The 25,384-nt window shown below is 39.7% G+C and overlaps 1 protein-coding gene across 3 annotated transcripts in view; it reads left to right on the top strand.

The window, feature by feature from the left end:
* LOC127872806 (DNA helicase MCM9-like) overlaps positions 1 to 25,384 on the top strand; it is a 78,623-nt gene that overhangs the window by 22,871 nt on the left and 30,368 nt on the right. For 2 of the 3 annotated variants that reach the window (XM_052416217.1, XM_052416234.1), the window contains exons 7-13: positions 2,671 to 2,824; positions 3,793 to 3,922; positions 4,704 to 4,850; positions 6,319 to 6,382; positions 12,756 to 12,865; positions 19,510 to 19,656; positions 20,043 to 20,123. In XM_052416217.1, coding sequence (XP_052272177.1) covers positions 2,671 to 2,824; positions 3,793 to 3,922; positions 4,704 to 4,850; positions 6,319 to 6,382; positions 12,756 to 12,865; positions 19,510 to 19,656; positions 20,043 to 20,123 — 833 coding nt within the window. Of the gene's footprint in view, positions 1 to 2,670; positions 2,825 to 2,862; positions 3,047 to 3,792; positions 3,923 to 4,703; positions 4,851 to 6,318; positions 6,383 to 12,755; positions 12,866 to 19,509; positions 19,657 to 20,042; positions 20,124 to 25,384 lie in introns of those variants that run through there. The other variant, XM_052416227.1, reaches the window with a different exon arrangement.

A 25,384-nucleotide genomic window follows, 5' to 3' on the forward strand; every position in this document is an offset into this window, starting at 1 on the left:
ATTGACTCGATCGTTTTAATAATTTTTTATTATCGCCTATGATAAACAATTTAATTAAAAAATTAAAGCATGCCGTTGCGCCGATCACTTTCTTGTGATCTTCTCGGGTATTTTAAAAGATCTTATAGCCATTTATTTAACGCTGAATTGGTTGTTTGTTTGTTTGTCAGATAAATTGTTAGAAATATGACTGTTAAATATCCATCCATCTGTATGCAAATTCATGTAGCGGATCCGTGGTCTAGTGGTAACACACTGGCTTCACAATCCAGAGATCGCTGGTTCGATCCCCCGCTGCACCTTACATACTAACTCGTCTTTCGCATGAGACGTTAAACCGAGGTGCAGTGTACTAGGTGCTATACACCGGGCACTAAAATACCCAGGGTCACCTCTGGAACGGGGTGTCTCCTGTATCTTGCACTATCCCCCGTAACCAACTAACATGTCTTTCTGGGGGCGATGGCCATATGGGAGACAATCCCGGTGTACTGGATAAAAAATAATAAAGAAGAAGAATGCAAATTCATTTATTGCCGTTTACTAATTTCGAACGCATCTAAAATGTCGCAGCCTCCAGCTAAACGCAGACGCATAGAGCTTATGATAGAGGATAAGATAAAGCTCATCACTTCATGAAATCGTAAACTTCAAGAATTAGTAGGTTTTGAGATTGTGGATATCTTAAAAAATAATTATGACGCTGTGTTTTGCTTGTGTGTATGTTCTATGAAATGTGGTACATGTATGTATTGCATAATAAATCGTGTACCTACAACAATCTTATTTGTGTCGTCACTCGTCTATATGACAAATGCCACGTACGTACATGTATAAAGCACCACGCTCACTTTGGGATTAATCAAAACAAGTCGGTATGGATTTTTTTGCGTTTAATTGATTAAAAACACAATTTTATCCCCATCTTTTTGAAAAAAAGGTGGGGATATTGTGGTTATCTCCGCCGTCCGTCCGTCCGTCCGTCCGTCTGTCCGTCCGTCCTGGCCACTATCTCCTCCTACACTAAAAGCACTAGAACCTTGAAACTTACACACATGGTAGCTATGAGCATATGTGCGACCCTGCACTATTTGGAATTTTGATCTGACCCCTGGGTCAAAAGTTATAGCGGTTGGGGTGGGGCCACGTCAGAAATTATCACTCATTTTTTTAGGTTATTTTACATTTACTTCTTTATTTCTACACCGATTCACTTCAAATTGATACTGGACCTCTCTTATGACAATACGGTCAATCTCAACCATGCATGGCCCCATTCCCAACCCTGGGGCGCCCCGCCCACATAGGCCACACCCACCAAAAATTTCCATTTACTATAATTTTTTCATTTCTACACGGATTCACTTCAAATTGATACTGAACTTTTGTTATGACATTAGGGTCAATCTCAACTATGCATGGCCCCAATCCCAACCCTGGGGCGCCCGCCCACATAGGCCACACCCACCAAAAATTGCCTTTTACTATAATTTCTTCATTTCTACACCGATTCACTTCAAATTGATACTGAACCTCTCTTATGACAATACGGTCAATCTCAACTATGCATGGCCCCATTACCAACCCTGGGGCCCCGCCCACATAGACCACACCCGCCCAAAATTGCCTTTTACTATAATTTCTTCATTTCTACACCGATTCACTTCAAATTGATACTGAACTTCTCTTATGACAATACAGTCAATCTCAACTATGCATGGCCCCATTACCAACCCTGGGGCGCCCCGCCCACATAGACCACACCCACCCAAAATTGCCTTTTACTATAATTTCTTCATTTCTACACCGATTCACTTCAAATTGATACTGAACCTCTCTTATGACAATACGGTCAATCTCAACTATGCCTCGCCCCATTACCAACCCTGGGGCCCCGCCCACATAGACCACACCTGCCCAAAATTGCCTTTTACTATAATTTCTTCATTTCTACACCGATTCACTTCAAATTGATACTGAACTTCTCTTATGACAATACGGTCAATCTCAACTATGCATGGCACAAGTACCAACCCTGGGGCGCCCTGCCCACATATGTCACACCCACCCAAAATTGCCTTTTACTATAACTTCTTCATTTCTACACCAATTCACTTCTAATTGATGATGAACTTCTCTTATGACAATACGGTCAATCTCAGCTATGCATGGCCCCATTACCAACCCTGGGGCACACCTAGGTCAAACATTCGGCGTGGGGATACGCGTCGGCCTCTGCCGCGCCATTTCTAGTTTAAGAATGCAATTAACATCCTCAGTACCTGCGTACAGTTATCACATGGTACATGTAAATGTATATGGTTTGTTTTATTTTTATATGATTCTGTACACAATGCATACCATGTATATTTTGGCAATATGAAAACTCTTGCGAAACCGGAACTCTCTGAAAACCGGACGATCAGGCAGGTCCCGAGACTGTCCGGTTTACAGAGAGTCTACTGTTTATGAAGAATAATATAGTAGATGAGATGTTTACTGCAGAGTTTGACTCAAAATTAAAGAAATTCTTGAATATTCTAATTTAAAGAATTTTCTTTATTCTTAGACTTAAGTGTAAGAATTGTTTGGTGAATACGGGCCCTTATTTGGTGAATGTCTAATTGATCTCAGATGTTTCCATTGAATCATTGATGGTCACTTATTCAGCTGGTCAGCCGGTCAAGTGCAGGAACTATCAGGAGGTCAAGGTGCAGGAGCAAGTCCAGCGCCTGGCCATGGGGACCATCCCCCGGTCAGTGTGGGTCATACTGGACAATGATCTGGTGGACAGCTGCAAGGCTGGAGACGATGTAGTCATTTGGTATGTTCAATACAAGGTTCACTTACTGCAAGTGGTCATTTGGTATGTTCAATACAAGGTTCACTTGTGGTCATTTGGTATGTTCAATACAAAGTTCACTTGTGGTCATTTGGTATGTTCAATACAAGGTTCACTTGTGGTCATTTGGTATGTTCAATACAAGGTTCATGATGTGGTCATTTGGTATGTTCAATGCAAGGCTGGAGACGATGTGGTCATTTGGTATGTTCAATACAAGGTTCATGATGTGGTCATTTGGTATGTTCAATACAAGGTTCATGATGTGGTCATTTGGTATGTTCAATACAAGATTCATGATGTGGTCATTTGGTATGTTCAATACAAGGTTCATGATGTGGTCATTTGGTATGTTCAATACAAGATTTATGATGTGGTCATTTGGTATGTTCAATACAAGGTTCATGATGTGGTCATTTGGTATGTTCAATACAAGGTTCACTGACTGCAAGTAGGAAAAAGGGGTTTACTCTTTGCACAGGATTTCTTGGACTAGTCTTAAATGGCAGTATGGCTAGGTAAGGCATTTGACTGTGTTTGTTTGTTTAAGACCCTGCACAGCCGTACATTAATTCCTTTGGTTTGAACATGAACTTATTAAAGACTAAAAACAGCTCTACCTTCCCTACTTAAATTTTTTATTCGGAAATTTGTTAGTTACTGGTGTTAGAATGTGCATTGTGTACTGGTAAATTGCTTACACAATTGTTTAAGTGTGAGAACGTTAACCACCAAATATACTGTTGAATTCAGCAAAAATAACCAAAAAAACTTAAATGGTCATACAGAAATTTCTGTGCACCTCTTTTAATAAGAATAATTATTACACTTTCAACTAAAAAACATTTTCTCATACAAATTTGAGTTACATAGGTATTGGTTTGATTTACAATACATTATTACTTAACTTAACATAAAATGTGGAAAACAGTTATGTTTTCGTGTTTCAGTGGAACTGTGATTCGTAGGTGGCGCAACATTTCAGCGGAAAATAAGTGTGACATAGAGTTGGCCTTGAAGGCCAACAGCATTATTGTTACCAATGAGCAACGCAGCTCTGTCACCATCACACAAGAGCTGGTAGGGGCCAGGGACTGGGCTTTGAAAATATCCCACAAGCTTTATTTACTTATGTTCCTGAAAAAATAGGTCCATACATTTTCCCACTCAGAGGCAAAGTGAAAATGGCTATGCTCAAACAGCATAAAACCAAAACAGCCTGTGAGTAACTCGCAGTCGGTTCAGGTTTTATGCTGTTTGCTGCACATTGGTATCTAAGGGTTGGAGATGAAGCCTTTCTAAAGGAATACAAATGTGTCAAAATACCTTTATAAGTGGTAAAGGGTTAAAATAGAATAAATGACTAAAATAATTTAATTTTGCTACACTTTCATAAGTATCAAAATCATAAAGTTTAAGGCTTAGCATTTCGTCTGAGGTTTGGGCAAAATTAGAAAATTGATGTAAATTGGCATGACAGAACTGCATTTTATGAAAGCTCATGTTTGAACATGTATCACATTATTACAATAAGAAACATAGTTAAACTTTTCTGTTTTGTTTTAATGATTCATTTTCACATATCATGTAGTGAAATATATAGGGAATAATCAGTATCAACAAAAAAAGATATGAATGATTTTTGACTTCAGTGAAAATATGGTTATTATATATTTGTTCATTATTTCTTTGTTTGGTCATACAGTGTATGCCTGTATGCAATAATCATTTTACCAGCACCGCATACATTATCATTAGACCTTATATGATGTAAAACTGCTTTCATTTATTATTGAATCAGTATACACTCAACTTGGGGCTAATAAATACCAGGCTTAAATTATTTAATAACATCGCACAGCGCCAGGAGATTGACCAGTTCTGGGCAGAACACCAGTCATCTCCCCTGACAGGACGTAACCACATCCTGGCCTGCCTGTGTCCACAGGTGTACGGACTCTACGTTGTCAAGCTTGCTGTTGCAATGGTGCTGGCGGGAGGGGTCAGGGTAAGCTGAAAAAAGACAATTTGTTGTGTTCGTAAACAGGTTTTTAAGGAAATTAAAACGGGGTATGTTAGGCACGAGGGCAGACATCATAAAACAGTTGGGTTAAAATCAATTACTTTAGTTGGCATTTACAACTCTTGAAAACTTTAGATATTGAAAACAAAATTGAAGACATAGCTCGGGATTGTAATTTTAGGACTGTTGGGTCAAGGTGACTGGTGCTTAGCTTGGCAATAATTTTCGTAGCCAGTTTTGTGTGACGATGAAAGTTACTACTACCCAAAAATATTTAAAACAGGTGGTTTTCGTTCAATTTATGTTTGAATTAATCAATCTTGATGAAACTTTGGATATAGTAAGCATACATGCAGACCTAGCTTTGGTTTTCATTTGGGTAAAGCTTCTGCTCAATAGATTGAGAGTGCACAAGTTGTGTGTGTAGGGAGCTTATATGCACAACTAGCGTGGGGTTGCATTTGGGGTGGTTAATTAAGGTTATGGTCACTACAAATTTAGTTTGGATGGAGGTGCCATTGTTATGATCTGTAACTTATGTAGTTAGCTTGCATGCAGAACTAGCTCTCAATTTTATTATGGGGAAGTTTATGAAGGTCATTGTTACACTTACTGTTAATAGAAACTCTTTAACTGCCTAATAACCATAGTATGGATTAACATACTTTGTTCATCAAACTTTTTGTCTGTCCATCCATGGAATATGTGCACTCTGCTTTATTTCCATAATAACTCCAAGTTTTCGGACACTTAATTTTGCCTGCCTGCCTGCCTGTCATTCATTCATTGTGTGTCCCAAAACTTTAACCATGGTTAAAGTTTTGCAATAACTTTTGCATTATTGAAGATAGCAACTTGATATTAAGCATGCATGTGTATCTCATGGAGCTGCACATTTTGAGTGGTGAAGGGCCAAGGTCATTCTTCAAGGTCAAAGGTCAAATATATGGCTTCAAAAGGGCGAAATAGGGTCATTGTGTTTCTGACAAACACATCTCTTGTTTTTTTAAGCGTCAACAAATTTAGGTACGAAAAATAATCAAAAATTACAGATGTCCGAAAATTTAGAGATAAATTAAAGCAATATATCAATGTACATTTATTTTATTGTGGTTTAATCTTCTTTTTCTGCTTAAAAAATATATACAGCTTCACAGCTTTGCTTACTCTTGCGTGGAATGATATAGAACAAAAATATAAAATCATAAAACATTGTGCATTCTTAATAGGACAAAACTGTTTCAAATGCTGTTGGGTGAATCATAGTTGTCTACTGGTAGAATGGTTTTTTACCCAATTATGTGAACATAATTATTTTTGCTAAAACAGAGATTGTCTGAAAAGTGAGTGTCCAAAAACGTAAAGTAACTACTGTAGATCCCCATGGGTGTTTCATGGTAGGGATTGTCAAATAGGTGTTGTCATTAACAGTAACTGTGTTGTTTCTGAGCAGAGACAAGATGAGTCGGGCACAAGTGTTAGAGGAGAAATTCACATGCTACTGGTAGGAGACCCAGGTATGAGTTTCAGATAATATTTTTCTTTCTAACATTGTCCCTTCTACTTAGAGCTGTTTATAAAAAATATATGTTATGCAACTATAAAATGTTGTTTTAATATCATAAATACATACCTTCTATCCCTAGCTATATCTTTTCAAGGTGGATTACTCCAGAAATCTTCAAGTGCCGGAATTCGGCCACCTCTCCTACTGAAAACAGATCAAGTTAAACATAGTATATAAGTAACCTAACCAGAAATCAAGAACAGTAACTTATCTTCCTTTTCTGGGGAACACTGAGACAGACCACCATTTTTCTGCTCCTGTGGAATTTGATGTTTTCTTTCATTTCTGCGTGGTGTTTTGGGTTTCAGATTTGATTATTACATAATTTGTCATTTCTGCTATATTCAGAAATCTTTTCTCTTTAAATTTCATTGTAAATAGTGTTTTCAGATTTTGCCGGTTTTTTCTACGGGCTCATGCACTTGTGCACGAGCTTTTCGTGGGTAAGTCAAAAAGTATTGACTATATTTTGTACAGTTTATATAGCGTAATTAACAATTTTATTCATCATAATTGTCACTAAAAATTGTTTCTTGTTTGAATTCTTTTCTATTTTCTAATTAAGAAATTAGAATGAGTTTTCAACTATGTGGCGTTTGTGGTCATTTAAAAGCGTCGTTGGATAACCACAACACTTGTTTATTATATACTTTGTGTACAGTTGACCATAAATGTTCTATTTGTAGTTCATGGGACGACGACATTTGGCAGAAAGCAATACGTCGCATATCGTTTTTGAGCAGGAAACGACCAGATGTACCATCAACAGATGGTTTTTGCCCTGTGACTTTACAGTCTTTACAGACTTTACAGTCTTTACAGACTCTACAGAGACCGGTCCGGTCTCCGGTCCAACCTACCAGTCACCCGTCACCGGTCATCTGTTACTGATGACCGGTCCGACCCACCGGGCACCGGTCACCGGTCCGACCCACCGGGAACCGGTCACCGGTCATCTGTTACTGATGACCGGTCAAAAATTGCTAGTCACCGGTCAACGGTCAGAACCAGACTTTCTTCTTCATCGGATTTTTAACTACTTCGTGGTTGAATGCACATTCTTCGTCGACTAGTTCCGCTTATAGAGGTAGACGTCGGACACGCTCTTATTCATTGAGCAGTCCTCATTCCCGTCATCGTTATGATCATTATCGATCATCTCGATCATCACGGAAACGATACTCGAGGAGACGTTATTACCGTCATAGCTGTTCTAGCTCTCGGCGTCGTAGCCGTTCTAGATCTCGGCATCACAGGAATAAAGGTCGTAGACAAGCTTCACGGAAGCATTGTCGTTCTGACTTTTATGACTGGTCACATTACTCTCCTATTTCTGATTGTAATGTCTCCATACCATATGCACCAGTTTCCAGTGTGATGTCAACATATGTTGCAGTGACTGATCGGATTTCACAGCCCTTCAATTCTGGTGTTCATCTCACCACAACGGCTGTTTTGTTTGCATCAAGGGTATCTACTACTATTCCTAGTCGGAAACCCCCGGCTGCTACTCTGTCTATGCGTGACACATGGATTCAAGATTCCTTTGGAAATTATGTACCTGTCACTTCTGATAATTCACCGTCTATTTCCGGTTTTAATTATCAGTGTGTTGACTTTACGGATAGTCATTCTTCGTTACTGGAAAATCATCATTTGGTGCAAGATAATCCTCCTATCATTCCTACCACGGTTTCAATGGATTCTTTGCACACCTCTGGCGTTGTTGACAGTGAGCATGATTCGGATGCAGATAATGATCAGTATTTAGCACCCATTGATCAGATATACGATCTCATGGTCCAGACTCTTGGCGAAGAGTATTGTTCACGACCAGTGGAGGTGTTTGCTAATTCCACCATCTCGGTCACTGAGCAGTTGGTTCATAAATTTGATCCTAACAGTGTTACTAAGGCGAATTCCCGCCTTGATACACGTCTTCCGATTGGTGCTTCAGTTTTATCTGTGTTTCAGTCATTGGAATCAATCAATACAACGATTCCTAAATGAAGAAAGATATGGAGAGTACCTAAAGAATTCTCCGAACCAAAAACTCGGGAACGTTCTCGAAGCTATAAGCCTCCACAACCTGATCCGAATTCTGGTTTAGATTTCTCTAAATTACCGATTCAGGATCCTGACATTAATAAACTGTTGCTTGCCATACCTAGTTCTTCAAAATCGGTTTCGGAAGGAAGAGAGAGAAGACATTAGGTCTATCAAACCAAATAGACTAAATGCTAGTAACTATCTTGCGCCTTGTTTGTGATAAGTCAGATTCGGATTCGGATGAACTTCGAGACTTATTGATACATTTATCCCAAACAACATTGAACCTTCCACATAATGCTGCTTCTTCAATGTCGGAGATGTTAAGGATTCGTAGAGATCTTATCCTTTCCTCTTTACCTAAAGATTTTCTATTAGAGCCAGGTATAAATTCGCTCAGGGCAGCACCTCTCTCATCAGGATTTCTTTTCAGTGGAAAGATACAAGAAGCACTCACAGCTGATAAAGATGATCAACTTCATGCTTCTGTTGCAAGAAAATCTTCTGGACAACGCCAAGGGGCCTTTAAGCGACCGGCTTCTAGACCACCGGCAGGTCCAGTAGTTAAGAAAGATAAGAGGACTAATCTTTTCTCTTCTGTTAGGAACCCTGCTAAAAAGAAAAAACAAAGCTAGATAAGAGGAATTCCAAACCTCCTGTCGGCAGGGGTGGGCCTCCTTCTTATCAGCCCTAGGAAACAACCCTTTCTACCACAGTCTCCATCGATGCCGGAAATACCAGTGGGAACCAGACTTCTACATTTTTTAAATCGATGGCTTCAAATAACTTCCGACGCTTGGGTTCATTCTTTTGTTGCAAAAGGCCTGACCTTTCAATTCCAGAACAGACCTCCTCTTTCACGTGTCCCCATAGAACTGGTATCTCCGCATCCTCATACCCCAGAGTCCATTCGTGTTCATCTGGAAAAACAGGCGGTAGAAAGGGTACAAGATCCATATTCTCCAGGATTTTACAGTCGTGTTTTTCTTGTTAAAAGAAATGGTTCCTGGAGACCAGCAATAGACTCAATAGCCTTCAACATAGTATCTACTCAAACCGACTTTCAAGATACAGACTCCGTCCTTCATACGAGACTCCATCAAACCCCTGCACTGGGGGGTGTCCTTGGACTTGGAAGATGCATACTTCCATGTTCCTATACATCCCAACTACCGGAAGTTCTTGCGATTCGCCTTTCAAGGCCAGATCTACCAGTTCCGAGCGATGCCATTTGGGTTGGCAACGGCTTCACTAGTCTATACCAAACTAATGGCTGCGGTCGGAGCACACCTGTGCGTGCAGGGTATCCTTCTTCTCCAATATTTGGACGACTGGCTGTTACACCAGCTCGATTGTCATTTGCTTCTGCATCACCTAGAATTCTCTTGGAAGGAACTCCTATCCTTAGGACTCCTTCTAAATGCGGACAAGTCAGATCTCATTCCTTCTCAAGACTTTCGTGGGAATGAATTTTTTGACTCAAGTCAATCGGGTCAGAGTTTCACGTCAACGTATATCAGACCTTCTGCTGAAAGTCAAATGGGTTTTGTCCCAATCTCATATAACAGCTCAAGAATTCCTCTCTCAACAGTATCCTGAGCTCAGTAGCAGACTTTGTGCAGTTTGGACGTCTGTTCCTTTGTCCTCTTCAGCATTACCTCTCAGCGTGTTGGAAATGGTCTCTGGACAATCTGTCCACAAAGATTCCAATTTGTTCAGAATAAGTACCTAATCTTCAGTGGTGGCTAGACGAGGACAATCTCTTGGCAGGAGTACCCCTTCTTCCTCCGCAACCTTCTTTATTCCTAATTACGGATGCGAGCAAGGAAGGGTTTGGTGCTCATCTGTAACCACTCAGTCTGATAATTTCAGGGTTGTGGTCTCATAAGGAATCACAGCTACATATCAACAATCTAGAAATGCCAGCAGTTTTTCTAGCAGTATCTCACTTCCAGTCAGGTCTTCGAGACTCGTGTGTGATGATGTCAACAGACAACACGTCAGTTGTGACTTACATCCAGGCACAGGGGGGGAACACATTCTCACTCCCTGTATCTGAAAGCCAAGGAATTACTTGTTCTTTGCAAGACGCTCAATATTTCTCTTCTGGCCAAATATATTCCAGGTCGCCTCAACGCCCTGGCGGATTGGTTGTCTCGCAAACACCAGTTACTACCATCAGAGTGGACACTTCATCAAGAAGTGACCAATCAGATCTTTCTCATTTTTGGTTATCCTCTGGTCGACCTATTTGCGACCAGACACAACCAAAGGCTTCCACTGTATGTGAGTCCAGTGTACGATCCAGCAGCGTGGGCAGTAGATGCGCTTTCGTTGATTGGGACCAACTGGACGCCTACGCCTATCCCCCACCCATTCTGATTACCCAAATATTGGCGTCAGGGTGAGTGCGTGTCGCATACTCCTGATTGCTCCTTGGTGCCCAGGAGAGCTTTGTTCAATGATCTTCTCAGTCCCCTGTACGATTATCCCAGGAAACTCCCTTACAGGTCAGATCTTCTGTCTCAAAGAGGCAGAATACATGCAGATCCAGCAATGTTCACACGTTATGCCATTATCAGGCAATCTCTGCAGAAGAAACGATTTTCTGTCAGGGCTTCAACCCTCGTTGCTTTGGCTAGGAGGAAGTCCACCAGAGCAGTCTATGATGCTAGCTGGAAACTCTTCTCTAATTGGTGTATACGAGGGAAGATTGATCGCCTCAATCCCTCTGCTAGACGTGTAGCAGATTTTCTCATCTATCTTTTTGATGATAAGAAACTTTGGCTTGTGTTGTTGATTCTCTTACTAAGGTTCCATACGAACATCTAGATCAAGCTTCTTTACAGTTCCTAACTTGGAAGACAGTTTTCCTTCTTACTATGGCTTCAGCCAAAAGGAGAAGTGAAATTCATGCTCTTTCTATCGAGGATGGTCATCTTTGTTTTGATTCCTCAGATGGATCTGTTACTTTGTTATGTCAGCCAGGATTCCTTGCTAAAAATCAACTCCCCTCTATGGCTTCTAAACCCTTTAAAGTTCCAAGTCTTTCTAATACTTGTGGACATGAGATGATGATAGACTTCTTTGCCCAGTCAGGGCGTTAAAATTTTATCTTAAAAGAGTAAAGTCTATTTCAGGTTCTGGTAAGAGACTTTTCATTCCGTTAAAAGGGGGGATGTGTCTGCAGCTTCTATTTCTCGATGGGTAGCCTCGACCATAAGGATGGCTTACTCTTCTCTGTCATCTAGGGATTTATCCCTATTAAAGATAAGACCGCATGAATTAAGAGCTCTTTTGGCTTCGTGGGCGTATATTAATAATGTTCCACTTTCTGAGGTGCTTCAAGCTGCTTTCTGGAGGAATCCGACCACCTTTTCCTCATTCTATCTTCGTTCTCTTAAGTGTCAACAGGACGATTTATATATGTTGGTTCATCTTGTGGTTGCTCAAACAGTGGTTCTTCCATGGCGTAATGTACTGGTGCTATCCAGAAACTAAGTACAATACTGTATTAACGAAGATTGTATTAGGACACATTTCGACTATCTCTGGCTAAAAAAACCTGATTATCGGTTTTTGCTGTGATAGGAAAATATAACAAGAACCTCCCGCCACAGCTACAAAATCAGCTAGGGATAGCAGGTAGGTATTTATGATATTAAAACAAATTTTCTAAAATGAAATTTATTTTAATTATTAAATTCTTTCCTGCTATCTTTAAGTCCCGCCGCCCAAACCCACTCATCGTTTTATATTTTCATAATTAAATTGAAAAGGAAGATGAGTTACGGTTCTTGATTTCCGGTAAGGTTACGTTATACTATGTTTTACCTGATCTGTTTTCAGTAGGAGAGGTGGCCGAATTCCGTCACTTGAAGATTTCAAGAGTATCTAACCCACCTTGAAAAGGTATAGCTTGGTATAGCAGGTAATTAATAATTAAAATGAATTTTATTTTAGAAAATTTGTTTTAGTAACCAAATTAACAAGTTAAGTCATCCTGGTATAAACCATTGTCTGAAAGGGAATGATATCTCCTTGCAGTAGATTTGCTCCCTTTCAATTCCAAAAGTTCTTTGCCAGACTTTACAAAAGTGAAGATTTTAAGTGAACACTTAATGAACCCTTTAAGGGGGTTGGGAGGGATGGGATGTTGGGTAGTTTTCTCTGTAGGTCTTTCCAACATCAATGTTTGTTTCTCCAGTCTAAAAGATTTTTAAAAATTGCTGTATTCATTTGAAAGAAAAATAATTTGTTTTAATGTTTCTCAGGTACAGGAAAGTCTCAGTTCCTGAAATATGCCACTAAGGTTACACCTAGGTCTGTGTTGACAACTGGGATTGGAAGCACGAGTGCCGGGCTTACTGTAACAGCTGTCAAGGTATGATATCTCATCTCTCTGGTCTCTCTGTAACAGCTGTCAAGGTAGGATATCACATGTCTCTGGGCTCACTGTAACAGCTGTCAAGGTATGATATCTCATCTCTCTGGGCTCTCTGTAACAGCTGTCAATGTATGATATCTCATCTCTCCGGGCTCTCTGTAACAGCTGTCAAGGTATGATATCACATCTCTCTGGGCTCACTGTAACAGCTGGCAAGGTAGGATTTCACATCTCTCTGGGCTCTCTGTAACAGCTGTCAAGGTACGATATCACATCTCTCTGGGCTCTCTGTAACAGCTGTCAAGGTAGGATATATCATCTCTCTGTGCTCTCAGTAACGGCTGTCAAGGTACAATATCACATCTCTCTGGGCTCTCTGTAACAGCTGTCAAGGTATGATATCACATCTCTCTGGGCTCTCTGTAACAGCTGTCAAGGTAGGATATCACATCTCTCTGGGCTCTCAGTAACAGCTGTCAAGGTAGGATATCACATCTCTATGGGCTCTCTGTAACAGCTGTAAAGGTATGATATCACATCTCTCTGTGCTCTCTGTAACAGCTGTCAAGGTATGATATCTTATCTCTCTGGGCTCACTGTACCAGTGGTCAAGGTATGATATCACATGTCTCTGGGCTCTCTGTAACAGCTGCCAAGGTATGATATCTCATCTCTCTGGGCTCTCTGTAACTGCTGTCAAGGTACGATATCACATCTCTCTGGACTCTCTGTAACAGCTGTCAAGGTATGATATCTAATCTCTCTGGGCTCTCTGTAACAGCTGTCAAGGTATGATATTGTTGGACCCCAGTGTCAATCAATCTAATTCATTGTAAGCTATTTTTATTAATTGTTTAGTGCCTTACCTTAATTTCTAGCTGGATAATTCACTGTTCTCCTCCTAAATTGTTGTCCAGTCTAGCCTGGCCACATAATAATTATTGCTGACGAATTAAATACTTAACGGCCAGTCAATATAATTACATATACAGGCTAGAATCATTTTTGTGTGTTTATTCCATTGTTTAAAATAACGAGTCTGACTTCCTGTTGACAAGGCAGACATTTGTTTCTTAAGGCATAGCTTTCTTCGTCAGTAAATTAAAGAAGTACCTATGTCTATTAATTTATAATGCTACTTTTAATATTTTGGGTAAATGTTACCACCTAAAACTGGCTTAATCCAAAGATTTTCCCATTTAAAGCTCTAACACATGTTGTTACGGATGAACTGGCAGCCATCTTGATTTTCGTTGCCAGGTTACATTCGGCTAATTGTACAAGCGTTAACCATATAAAATCTTCTTTAAGGAAATGTTTTCTTATTGTAATTGCAGAAAACGCCCTTTTGAGGTGATTGTATGTTCTAATGTTATTGTTGTTAGTTATAATTGTATTGCATTGTAGAACTTGTATGTTTTGGCACCTTTCTATGAGCACCTGTTAAGGCATAGTGATTTCTGCATCCGGCGCACAATTTGTTGTGGTGGGCGCACTGTGTGGAGTGTCGGGCGCATTGTGCCATGTGCCTGGCGCAGTGTGCCAATGTGCCCGGCACAAGGCGCAGTGTGCCATCCCGTTAGTATATAAAGCTGAGATTTTCTCATAACTAAACTTACGAACATTTGGGTAACATCTCCCATTCAACTTTAATTTAGATTTTCAGTAAGCGAACTTTGTTAAATCTAGTAAAATAAAACTATTGAAACATAGAGTAAAATATTGAATACATATATAGTACACATTTGAATTTTATATTACGACATCAACATTTCTTTAAGATGCATTTCTTGCTGGAGAATAAAAATACATGGACAGGCTATTCGGTTTTGGTTTTATTGAAAACACTTGACAAAATCCCCATCATATTTCTGTAAATGCGCGGACTGGGTCCTAACATTTGGTGGCAGCGGTGGGATTAGTTTAATTATTTAACTAATCCCGTGATGCGAACTCATAAAGCCGTAAACATTACTTTAGGAAGAAAAAAATCTGTTCACTCATTAACAATGATAAGTACACGTGCACACCATAGTAAAATGAGCGCCATAGATTAAATATTAAAGCAAATGATGACAGCGATTTACCGCGAGTTAAAATTTTAAATTAAATAAATACTTTTACACATGTTCATCGGCTAATCTGAATATACGGAACAATAATAGCTGGTTACTGCAATTACTAACATTTTCACATGAAGAATTAACATTAGCTCTACGCTCGCGTTTATCGATAGAAATTATTTTATATATTCGCGTGAATAAATAATACGCCCATAAAATGGCAGAACCTAGACCAGTTGACAGTGAGGGAGAGATATATTTCTGTGAGCGTAACGGAAGCGGCATTGATGACAACAGAGCTCCAGATAAGGGCCGTATTTTCGTAATTAAGAATTATTTTCAAGTCCGTTACGTATTTATTTTAAAATCTGGTCGTACCATTAAGAATTAAAAAATCAAGTAACGAATATTATTTTTCCATCGGTTCGTATCGATTTATATTGAGTTCTTTTCGTGTATTAAATATATGTTTGGTACTTATATAGAATGGTTATCGGGTTTGTTTAACGAAGCGCATTTTTTCCAATAAAAGCGGCCTGTACAGTCTATCCGTCAAAAAATGGCTGTGCCCAGAGGACGTCCTAAAAACTGCAGAATGCAAAATAACGCTTTTAACATATTGTATGCAAAGTGAGCCAGAGTTTAATGTTAAGAAAGACATTATAGAAAAGATCTTATGCGATGACACCAATTATTATTTATTGTTAGGTCATTTAGAAACGTTAAGAATTATTTTCCAAAACTTAGTAGTAACGTTAAGAATACAATTTCAGAGTTAAGAATTATTTTTGAAAATCTGGTAGTAACGTTAAGAATTTCACAAAACCTTATCTGAAGCTCTGTGACGATGATTGTGAACGGTCGAGCGGAGAATCTTGTGGGAGTAGGGATGATGTCGCGGGTCCAGAGGGTCGAGTATCCGGTTCGGACAATCGTAATTTAGATCACCAATTGCTGAGCATGAACGAGGCACTGAAGGCCATGGCTCGTGACATAAGAGACCTGAAAGTAACGACGCACAAAACGCCGACGGAAGCAAACTGCCAGGCGAACGACGACGTGCGTCGTCATACCGGAAACCACGGCGAGTGTTGCGAATCTCAACCAGAAGATGCAAATAACGGTGCAATGGTGCGACCGTTTCTCAATGAGGTAGTTCAGGATGCGCAGTCGGTACACATGCAAGAGCCTGCTATCCGAAAACGTACGGGAGCGTTACAGTTTTCGGCAATACGTGTCTCCAGCCAGTTGGAAAGGACGAGGAGATAACGGTCCCGATGCACATCAAGCATACCAGTTTGATATATTTGGCAATCCCGCGTATCAAGGCCAGCAAGACCAACGTGGTCGGGTATTGTCCCCCGGCGACCATGGTAACGCGCATGGACAATATAGGCGACCAACATGTCCAGGATCGAGATTATCATAGACTGCCAGCCGTGCGCATGGCCCAATATACCGGTAAAGAGGAATGGCAAACGTGGATTGCGCAGTTTGAGACAATCGCCAATCAGTATGGTTGGGGAGTAGACGAAAGGTTAGACCAATTGTTGCCGAGGCTGGAAGGGGCGGCGGCGCAATTTGTTTTCTCCCAATTGCCACCACATGTTCTCGACAATTATTACGAACTGCTACGCGAGATTGATAGTAGGTTCAAGATAATCGAAACTCCACGGTCGTTTGCGGCAAAATTTAGCCGCCGTTCGCAGCGACATGGCGAAACCCTGGAAGAGTTTGCCCAGGAATTAAAGAGGGTTTACGATAGAGCGCACAGTGGGCGCGACGGAAGAACGCGAAATGAAGATCTTGTTCGACGGTTTTTGGACGGTCTATACGATGAGGAGATCCCATTCGAAGTCGAGTTTAATAAGGAGCCACGGACTATAGATGAGGCGTTGTATTATGCGGTGACACTCTTCCAAATCCGAAATATGCAGAGGGATGCGCAGAAAAGCCGTGGGGGTGTGCGGAGAGCCATCGATGATGATTCGGAAGAGGAGGGAGATTACCTTAAACGATGCCCAGATGAAACTCACCAGAAGCGGAAAACAAGCTTCACCAGACCGGAAGTAAAGAACGTGGACGATGTGGACACCGTGAAGTCCTTGTTAGCTAGAGTGGAGAAGCTAGAGGCGGTAGCGGCCCAATATCATAGCTTTAAAGGAAAGAGGGACGTGGAGTGTTTTAACTGCCATAAGCTAGGGCACTACGCAAGAGATGCCCAAACAAGTCAAATGGTGCACAGGACAATGGCGAAACTGTTAATGATGGACGTTTAAACATCAAAGGACCGACTCTTGCGGCCAAAGGGTGGTCCATGTAGAGGAAATGTCACGAGGCCAAACTATTAATCACAGAGATGAGGTATCGACGCAAGTTAACTTGCCATTGGCGAGCAACACAAACACTGAAACAAATGGATGTATCGAGGTTGTCAAAGGGGTATCGGGTAGGACTCAGCGTGGAGAGGGATGCTACGTTGAAGGGTATGCAGAAGGCGTACCGGTTGTATTTACCGCGGATACTGGGGCAACGAAAACCATCATATCGACGAACGTCTTCAAGCGTATAAATTCGCGAGATCAGCCAAAATTGCGGGGGTCTGTGAGCCTTGTTGGACCCAATGGAATACCTAAAAAGGAGTTAGGTATGGGTGTTTTTAGGCTCGAGATTGGACCAGTTACGTTGGAGCGTGAAGCAGATGTGGCGGATATTGAAGACGACGTTCTATTGGAGTATGATGTTCTTGGTTCGAAAGATAATGGTCCTGTTGACATCCTGTTGAGTAGGAACATGCTGGTCCTGAATGGCGTCAAAATACCGTATGTAAGTAAGGCGACAGATGAAATGGCGAGAAAGGTATAGGTAGCATATTTCTGTAAACGCGCGGACTGGGTCCTAACAATATCACATCTCTCTGGGCTCTCTGTAACAGCTGTCAAGGTAGGATATCTCATCTCTCTGGGCTCACTGTAACAGCTGTCAAGGTAGGATATCACATCTCGCAAGGCTCACTGTAACAGCTGTCAAGGTAGGATATCACATCTCTCTGGGCTCTCTGTAACAGCTGTCAAGGTATGATATCTCATCTCTCTGGACTCTCTGTAACAGCTGTCAAGGTACGATATCACATCTCTCTGGGCTCTCTGTAACAGCTGTCAAGGTATGATATCACATCTCTCTGGGCTCTCTGTAACAGCTGTCAAGGTAGGATATCTCATCTCTCTGGGCTCTCATTAACAGCTGTCAAGGTACGATATCACATATCGCAAGGCTCACTGTAACAGCTGTCAAGGTAGGATATCTCATCTCTCCGGGCTTACTGTAACAGCTGTCAAGGTAGGATATCTCATCTCTCCGGGCTTACTGTAACAGCTGTCAAGGTACGATATCACATCTCTCTGGGCTCTCTGTAACAGCTGTCAAGGTACGATATCACATCTCTCTGGGCTCACTGAAACGGCTGTCAAGGTACGATATCACATCTCGCTCATATCTGTTTGTCAAGGTACTATATTGATTCTTCATGTTTTGCCATATCTGCACTTGATTGGGTGTTTTTCTGTCTAGAAATATACAACCATTGTTGTATTTAACTGAACACAGCTTATTAAGACTTATACAAATGTATATTGTCAAAATTCACCAAATACAAATGTATACCATCTTAATGCACAAAATATAATACAATAATAAAGTTTATATTGGTTTGGTGCAGGTTAACTAACGCTATAGTGCATTAGGTGTATGGCTGCACAGAAATTGTATGCTTAATAAATGTTGTTGTTTCTATGCTTATATTTACATTTTACAGTTGAGTTTTGTTAGCATGATTTGAAAAAAGCAGGTCATAACAAATAATGGTTTTAAGCTTTTCTTTTTTGTTCAGGCACAGCTGGAAAAATAGATGGTTGTATCATGTTTCTATGATATTAATCATTTCATTTTATATTTTGTTAGTATTGAACACAATTTAACAAATCTTGTGATGTAACTGTTTTGTTGGACTATTTTGTGATGTTGTACAGTTAATTTTGGCATTTATTCATCATACATCATGATGTTATGAGTCTTGCAAATGTTTATATTTAACCCTTTCAGTGCGGGAACCGAATTTTGAAGGCCTTTGCAAACAGTTTGGATCCAGATGAGACGCCACAGAACGTGGCGTCTCATCAGGATCCAAACTGTTTGCTATTCTGATAATATTCTTTGAAAAAAATCAAAGAAAATGCTAATTTTAGAAATTCAGCAGACGACATTTTAGCAGACGACAAATTTCCCAGCATGCAAAGGGTTAAACAGAAATAGTTGAAAAGCCTAAAATAAAAAGGACATTGATTTTGTTTTCAGTGTGGAAGCTCCTATAGAAGGAAATAAGCCCTAAATAAATGTCAGATTTTTTTTATTACTTCCAGTGTTGACTTTTTGCATTATCACTGTCCCTAAATGAGCAAGTATCCTCTATGTCTGTATATCAACACATTCCAGAGTTATTTGTCTTTAAACATAACTAAATGCGCAGTGTTTGGATGTACGCCATGTTTTTGCCTATGGTCAAGTTTTTGCTGTGTTCAGGACAGCGGGGAGTGGCAGCTGGAGGCCGGGGCTCTTGTTCTGGCGGACGGCGGGCTGTGCTGCATTGATGAGTTCAACAGCATTCGTGAACATGACAAGGCGAGCATACACGAGGCCATGGAACAGCAGACAATCAGCGTTGCCAAGGTAACTCGTTCCGTTATAATTTTCCACTTTGTAGAATATTTGGTTTAATGGGATAGCATACAAGTTTTTTTGCTATATTTGCAGGAGTTGTAGAAGTAAGTGGGCGAACAATTGCCTGGCCAAGTTAACAAAATGTGGTGTAACATGATACGGTGAAGATCTTTTTTATCACGTGCATATAGATGATCAAAGGTTTTTTATTAAACAGAAATATATATGCTGATAAAAGTTTTAAGGTTATAACTGAAATTACACCTTTTGAGTTTGACACCATGTTTGTTCCTAACACTCGTTATTTATGTTCATTCATCTATAATATACTCCTAATCTTTTGTTTTTAAGACCACACACTGTCATTATTCTCATTTAATGTCATGTAATTGCAGGCAGGAATAGTGTGTAAATTGAGTACAAGGACCACAATTCTGGCTGCTACAAACCCTAAAGGACACTATGACCCTAATGAGGTAAACATAATACCATCTCATCATAAACTTGGACAGTATGACTCCAATGAGGTAAACACCACACCATTAAGGGTATCACGTTTACAGATTTGTCTAAACTTTTAAACAAAACGAAATAAACGTTTCAACGGTATCCCTATGTCTGTTTAAAAAAACATCAGTACCATCGCATTCCCAAACTGAAAATAGTAATTATTTCCGGAAGTAATATTCAGTGCATATCCCATTCGGGCAATGACGTCATATTAAAACCATAAAATATTATCAAACAGACCATCCGTATCACCTGATGTGTAATCGTCATTCTATAAAAACAATTTAAAGAATGTCGAAAATAATGTAAAATCGATGCAAAATACTGTTTCCGAAAACAACACTCCGAAAAACATGCAGGTATTTTGCACATGAAATACAATTTGCTTATTATTTGACGGCAAAAAATGAAAAAGCAGTTAACTAGCAAAAACGTTGTCAATATATACATGTAATTTGATATAATATTGCTTTTCCCACATGCTACGGCAGTGTTTTATTTTGCTAATCAATCACTTAAAATATTTCAGGATGGCGGCATATGCACTGTTTTGTTGCAAGGTTGTTAGATTTTCGGAAAGTAGCAAAGATTCCGTTTCCGTTTCCGTTCATGTCTGTGCCATCCGCTGACCAATCAGAAATAAATTACTGCTGAATTCGGTAGCCCAGATTTACAGCAAGTACCCCGATTTAGCAGTTTGTCATCGATATACTTCATACAGCTAGTCAGCTACGTTATTTGCACCCCAATATTTATTATATTGATATTGACTGTCATTTAAACGTTTACTGTTTTGGCAAACGTCCTTGAGCAAAACACAAAACGCAGCTGTTTAAACGTGATACACACCATCTCATCATTAACTTGGACAGTATGACCCCAATGAGGTAAACACCACTTCTCAACATGTACTGGGACACTGGTACCTTAAAGAGGTGAACATCGCACATTTTCACCATGAACTATCACAATATGACCCCAATGAGATAAACACCACACCTTTGCACCAGTTACTGGGACACTTTGACCCCAATGAGGTTAACACCACACCTTCTCACCATGTACTGGGACACTGACCCCAATGAGGTAAACATTACACCCCAAATGAGATTAACACCACTCCTTCTTATCATGTACTGGGACACTATAACCCCAATTAGGTATACATCACACCTTCCCACCATGTTCTGGGACACTTTGACCCCGATGGGGTAAACACCGCACCTTCTCATCGTATACTGGGACACTTTGACCCCAATTATGTAAACATCACACCTTCCCACCATGTACTGGGATACTTTGACCCTAATTAGGTAAACATCACACCTTCTCATCATGTACTGGGACACTTTAACCCCAATTAGGTAACACCGCACCTTCTTATCATGTACTGGGATACTTTGACCCCATTATTAGGTAACACCGCACCTTCTCATCATGTACTGGGACACTTTGACCCCAATTAGGTAACATCGCACCTTCTCACCATGTACTGGGATACTTTGACCCCAATTAGGTAACACCGTACCTTCTCATCATGTACTGGGACAACATGTCCCAATGAGGTAAACTTCACACCTTCTGACAATGTACTGGGACACTTTGACCCCAATTAGGTAAGCATCACGCCTTCCCACCATGTACTGGGACACTTTGACCCCAATTAGGTAAACATCACACCTTCTCATCATGTACTGGGATACTTTGACCCCAATTAGGTAAACACCACACCTTCTAATCGTACTGGGACACTTTGACCCCAATGAGGTAAACATCACACCTTCCCACCATGTACTGGGACACTTTGACCCCTATTAGGTAAACATCACACCTCATCATCATGTACTGGGACACTTTGACCCCAATGAGGTAAACACCACACCTCACCATGTACTGGGACACTTTGACCCCATTGAGGTAAACACCACACCTTCTCACCATGTACTAGGACACTTTGACTCCAATTAGGTAAACATCACACCTTCTCATCATGTACTGAGACATTTTGACCCCAATTAGGTACACATCACACCTTCCCACCATGTACTGGGACACTTTGACCCCAATTAGGTAAACATCACACCTTCTCTTCATGTACTGGGACACTTTGACCCCAATTAGGTAACACCGCACCTACCCACCATGTACTGGAACACTTTGACCCCAATGAGGTAAACATCACACCTTCTCATCATGTACTGAGACACTTTGACCCCAATGAGGTTAACACCACACCTTCTCACCATGTATTGGGACACTTTGACCCCAATTAGGTAAACACCACACCTTCTCACCATGTACTGGGACACTATGACCCCAATGAGGTAAACATCACACCTTCTCATCATGTACTGGGACAACATGTCCCAAGTAGGTTAACACCACACACCACATGAAAATCTTGGCTAAGAACAAAGTTGAGTCTTTGCTGAGTTTGAAAATGGGTCATATAAACGTTTTAAGATATAGGTCAAATTAAATAAAAAGCTTGTAAACAACTAAGAGGTCACATTTTTTTTCCCAATCTTAATAAAACTGTCAGAACATTTTTCCCAGTGTTATCTCAGCTGATTTTGAAATACTAAAGAAGTTTTTTGTTGTCACAATCTTCATGAAACTTTCAGGCATTATTTCATGGCTTTCATAAGATGGGGCAGCTATCTTTATTAGGCTAAAATTATATCCTTTGAACACTCAAGATGTCATAATTTTTTCAAACTCATTAGGAAACTTCACATAACATTAGATAATGTATTTACTTCCGAATCATTTATATTCTTTGGCATGAAATTTCATGTTTTAGTACTATGGGGGACTTGTCAATTTCATTTAAGATCTTGTTAAAAAATATAATAAATTGGGCCCTGTTAATCACAGGCCAATTAACTAGTTCTCTGTTATAAGGTAATAGTAACCTGTCATTGTTATTGCATGGCATTTAACTTTATAGTCCATTTGCATGGAGTGATAGTAAATGGATAAGCTGGAATGATGACCAATTTCACTTAGTTTCATTTAATTGCAATGATCGCCATACTAAAGACAATCTTAACTGTGTTGGCACCTATTAGAGAATGTGGGAATATATACGGAATATTACGCTAATCAATTGTTCCAAGAGTTTGTATCACTTGAGTGGCTTGTGTGATGACTCCGCCTCTCGTGTGATGCGAAATAGCACAAGCCACGAGAGTGATACAAACTCTTGGAACAATTGACTAGCGTAATATTCCTTTTATTATATACAACAACTAACGAAAACAGTTAACAAATGTATTTTTTGCTTTATCAAAACTGACAAAACAATGACTAAAACGGTACGCCATAGTTTATTTAAGACGCGCATGAATACAGTTTATGTAAATAAACGTGTAAACATGCGAACCGGGAAAACACAGGTTTCCGACACGCTTACCTTAATGCCATTGTTAATCCAATCTTTATAACAATTAAGTTGACAACTTTAATCCGATGTTTATAACAAAAACGTTTAAACGATATGCACTTCCACTTCTATCTTCCATGTCTTTATCGAAACTTAGTTTAAACCACACTATTTTATTGTATTCCTATCAAAATATACATTTATGCATGATAAACACACACTCCAAAATACGTTTTTAACACATAGTTTACTGCTAAAAAACACCAGGGCCCGTATTCATCAACTCATTCTTAGACTTGAGAATAAAGAAAAGACTTGGAACCAAGAAAAATGCATTCATTGTTTGAATATATAGACGCCTCCACTGGTACTTGTGTCATTAACAAACTGTTCTACATGAAGAATGCCACAGGTAGAGGTGGTTAATAACAAGTTTTACTAAAAATTCAAGTAATTATTGAATATATCAATTTAAAGAATATTCTTTATTCTTAGACTTAAGTCTAAGAATTGTTTGGTGAATACGGGCCCCGGTCTGACATGTCTTTATATAGTTTAGATAAAACTATTGTGTTTTGTCACAGAAATGACGTCACACGATGTACTACGTAATATATTTCGTAATAGGGTATGTAAGTCTCGTCATGTGACCACAGATATTTCTATTTTGCGGTGCGTGTAATGTGACGTCATTAAATGGGTCGAAGTAGTCCGGCTAGTATGGTAATACGGAATTGGAAACAGCGAGTAGCGTAATACGGGATTTTTTATTTAAACGATTGATACAACCTGTATTTTGTTAAAAGCATTAAACATGTATATAATAAAATTGGTTATAATTAAGGTAGGTTTGTAGTGGTTATGTTTGCATTAAATGCTGTACAGCAAGTTAAAAGTACTGGTATATCAGAGAATAATGTGTCAATTAATTTAACAAAGTTAAATAAACACAATAAAATCTAGATACTAGTCAATCTAGTTAAACGCCAACAACCTAATGCAATAAAGAATGTATTCATTTCTCCATAACTAAAGGGCATAAATTATTTCAATCAGATGTTGAGTGTTTATGTTTAAATTGAACCTGATCTCATTGCTCAAAGGAGTGTTGGCAACATCTCTGAAAAACACAATACACATACTGGCAATGATGGGGGTTGATAATTACTCTATTTCCTAGCAATCTACCTAAACTAAGTCTGCGGTTTCAATTCAGCTTTAGTGCATTAGGGTTATTCAGGAAGTCAAGTGTCAGCTAAGTACACATTGTCATGCACTCCATTTATTGAAGTATCTGGACTTATCTTATTATCTGGACTTATCTTATTATCTGGACTTATCTCATTATCTGGACTTATCTTATTATCTGGACTTATCTTATTATCTGGACTTATCTTATTGCGCGGATTACGTTGGTCATATACGTCTTTTCATGCCTTTGATAATTCATTATTAAAAATTTAAATGTTGGGCATTAAAAAGTGGGGATCATAATTTCATGGAAGGTTCAACCCAGGAAATCAATGCTTATACGTGTCCTGCAAATAACAATGATCTTACAGTATCATGTGTTAGTTTGAAAATGATTGTTGGTTTGTTTCAAACATGGCAGCTAGGTGTTAGAGCAGCTTTCCTGACTATTGTGCAGGCTTCCTGTTCATTCCTGAAGTGACTATTGTGCAGGCTTCCTGTTCATTCCTGAAGTGACTATTGTGCAGGCTTCCTGTTCATTCCTGAAGTGACTATTGTGCAGGCTTCCTGTTCATTCCTGAAGTGACTATTGTGCAGGCTTCCTGTTCATTCCTGAAGTGACTATTGTGCAGGCTTCCTGTTCATTCCTGA

Source organism: Dreissena polymorpha, chromosome 1 (assembly GCF_020536995.1).
Source record: "Dreissena polymorpha isolate Duluth1 chromosome 1, UMN_Dpol_1.0, whole genome shotgun sequence".
Lineage (NCBI taxonomy): Eukaryota > Metazoa > Mollusca > Bivalvia > Myida > Dreissenidae > Dreissena > Dreissena polymorpha.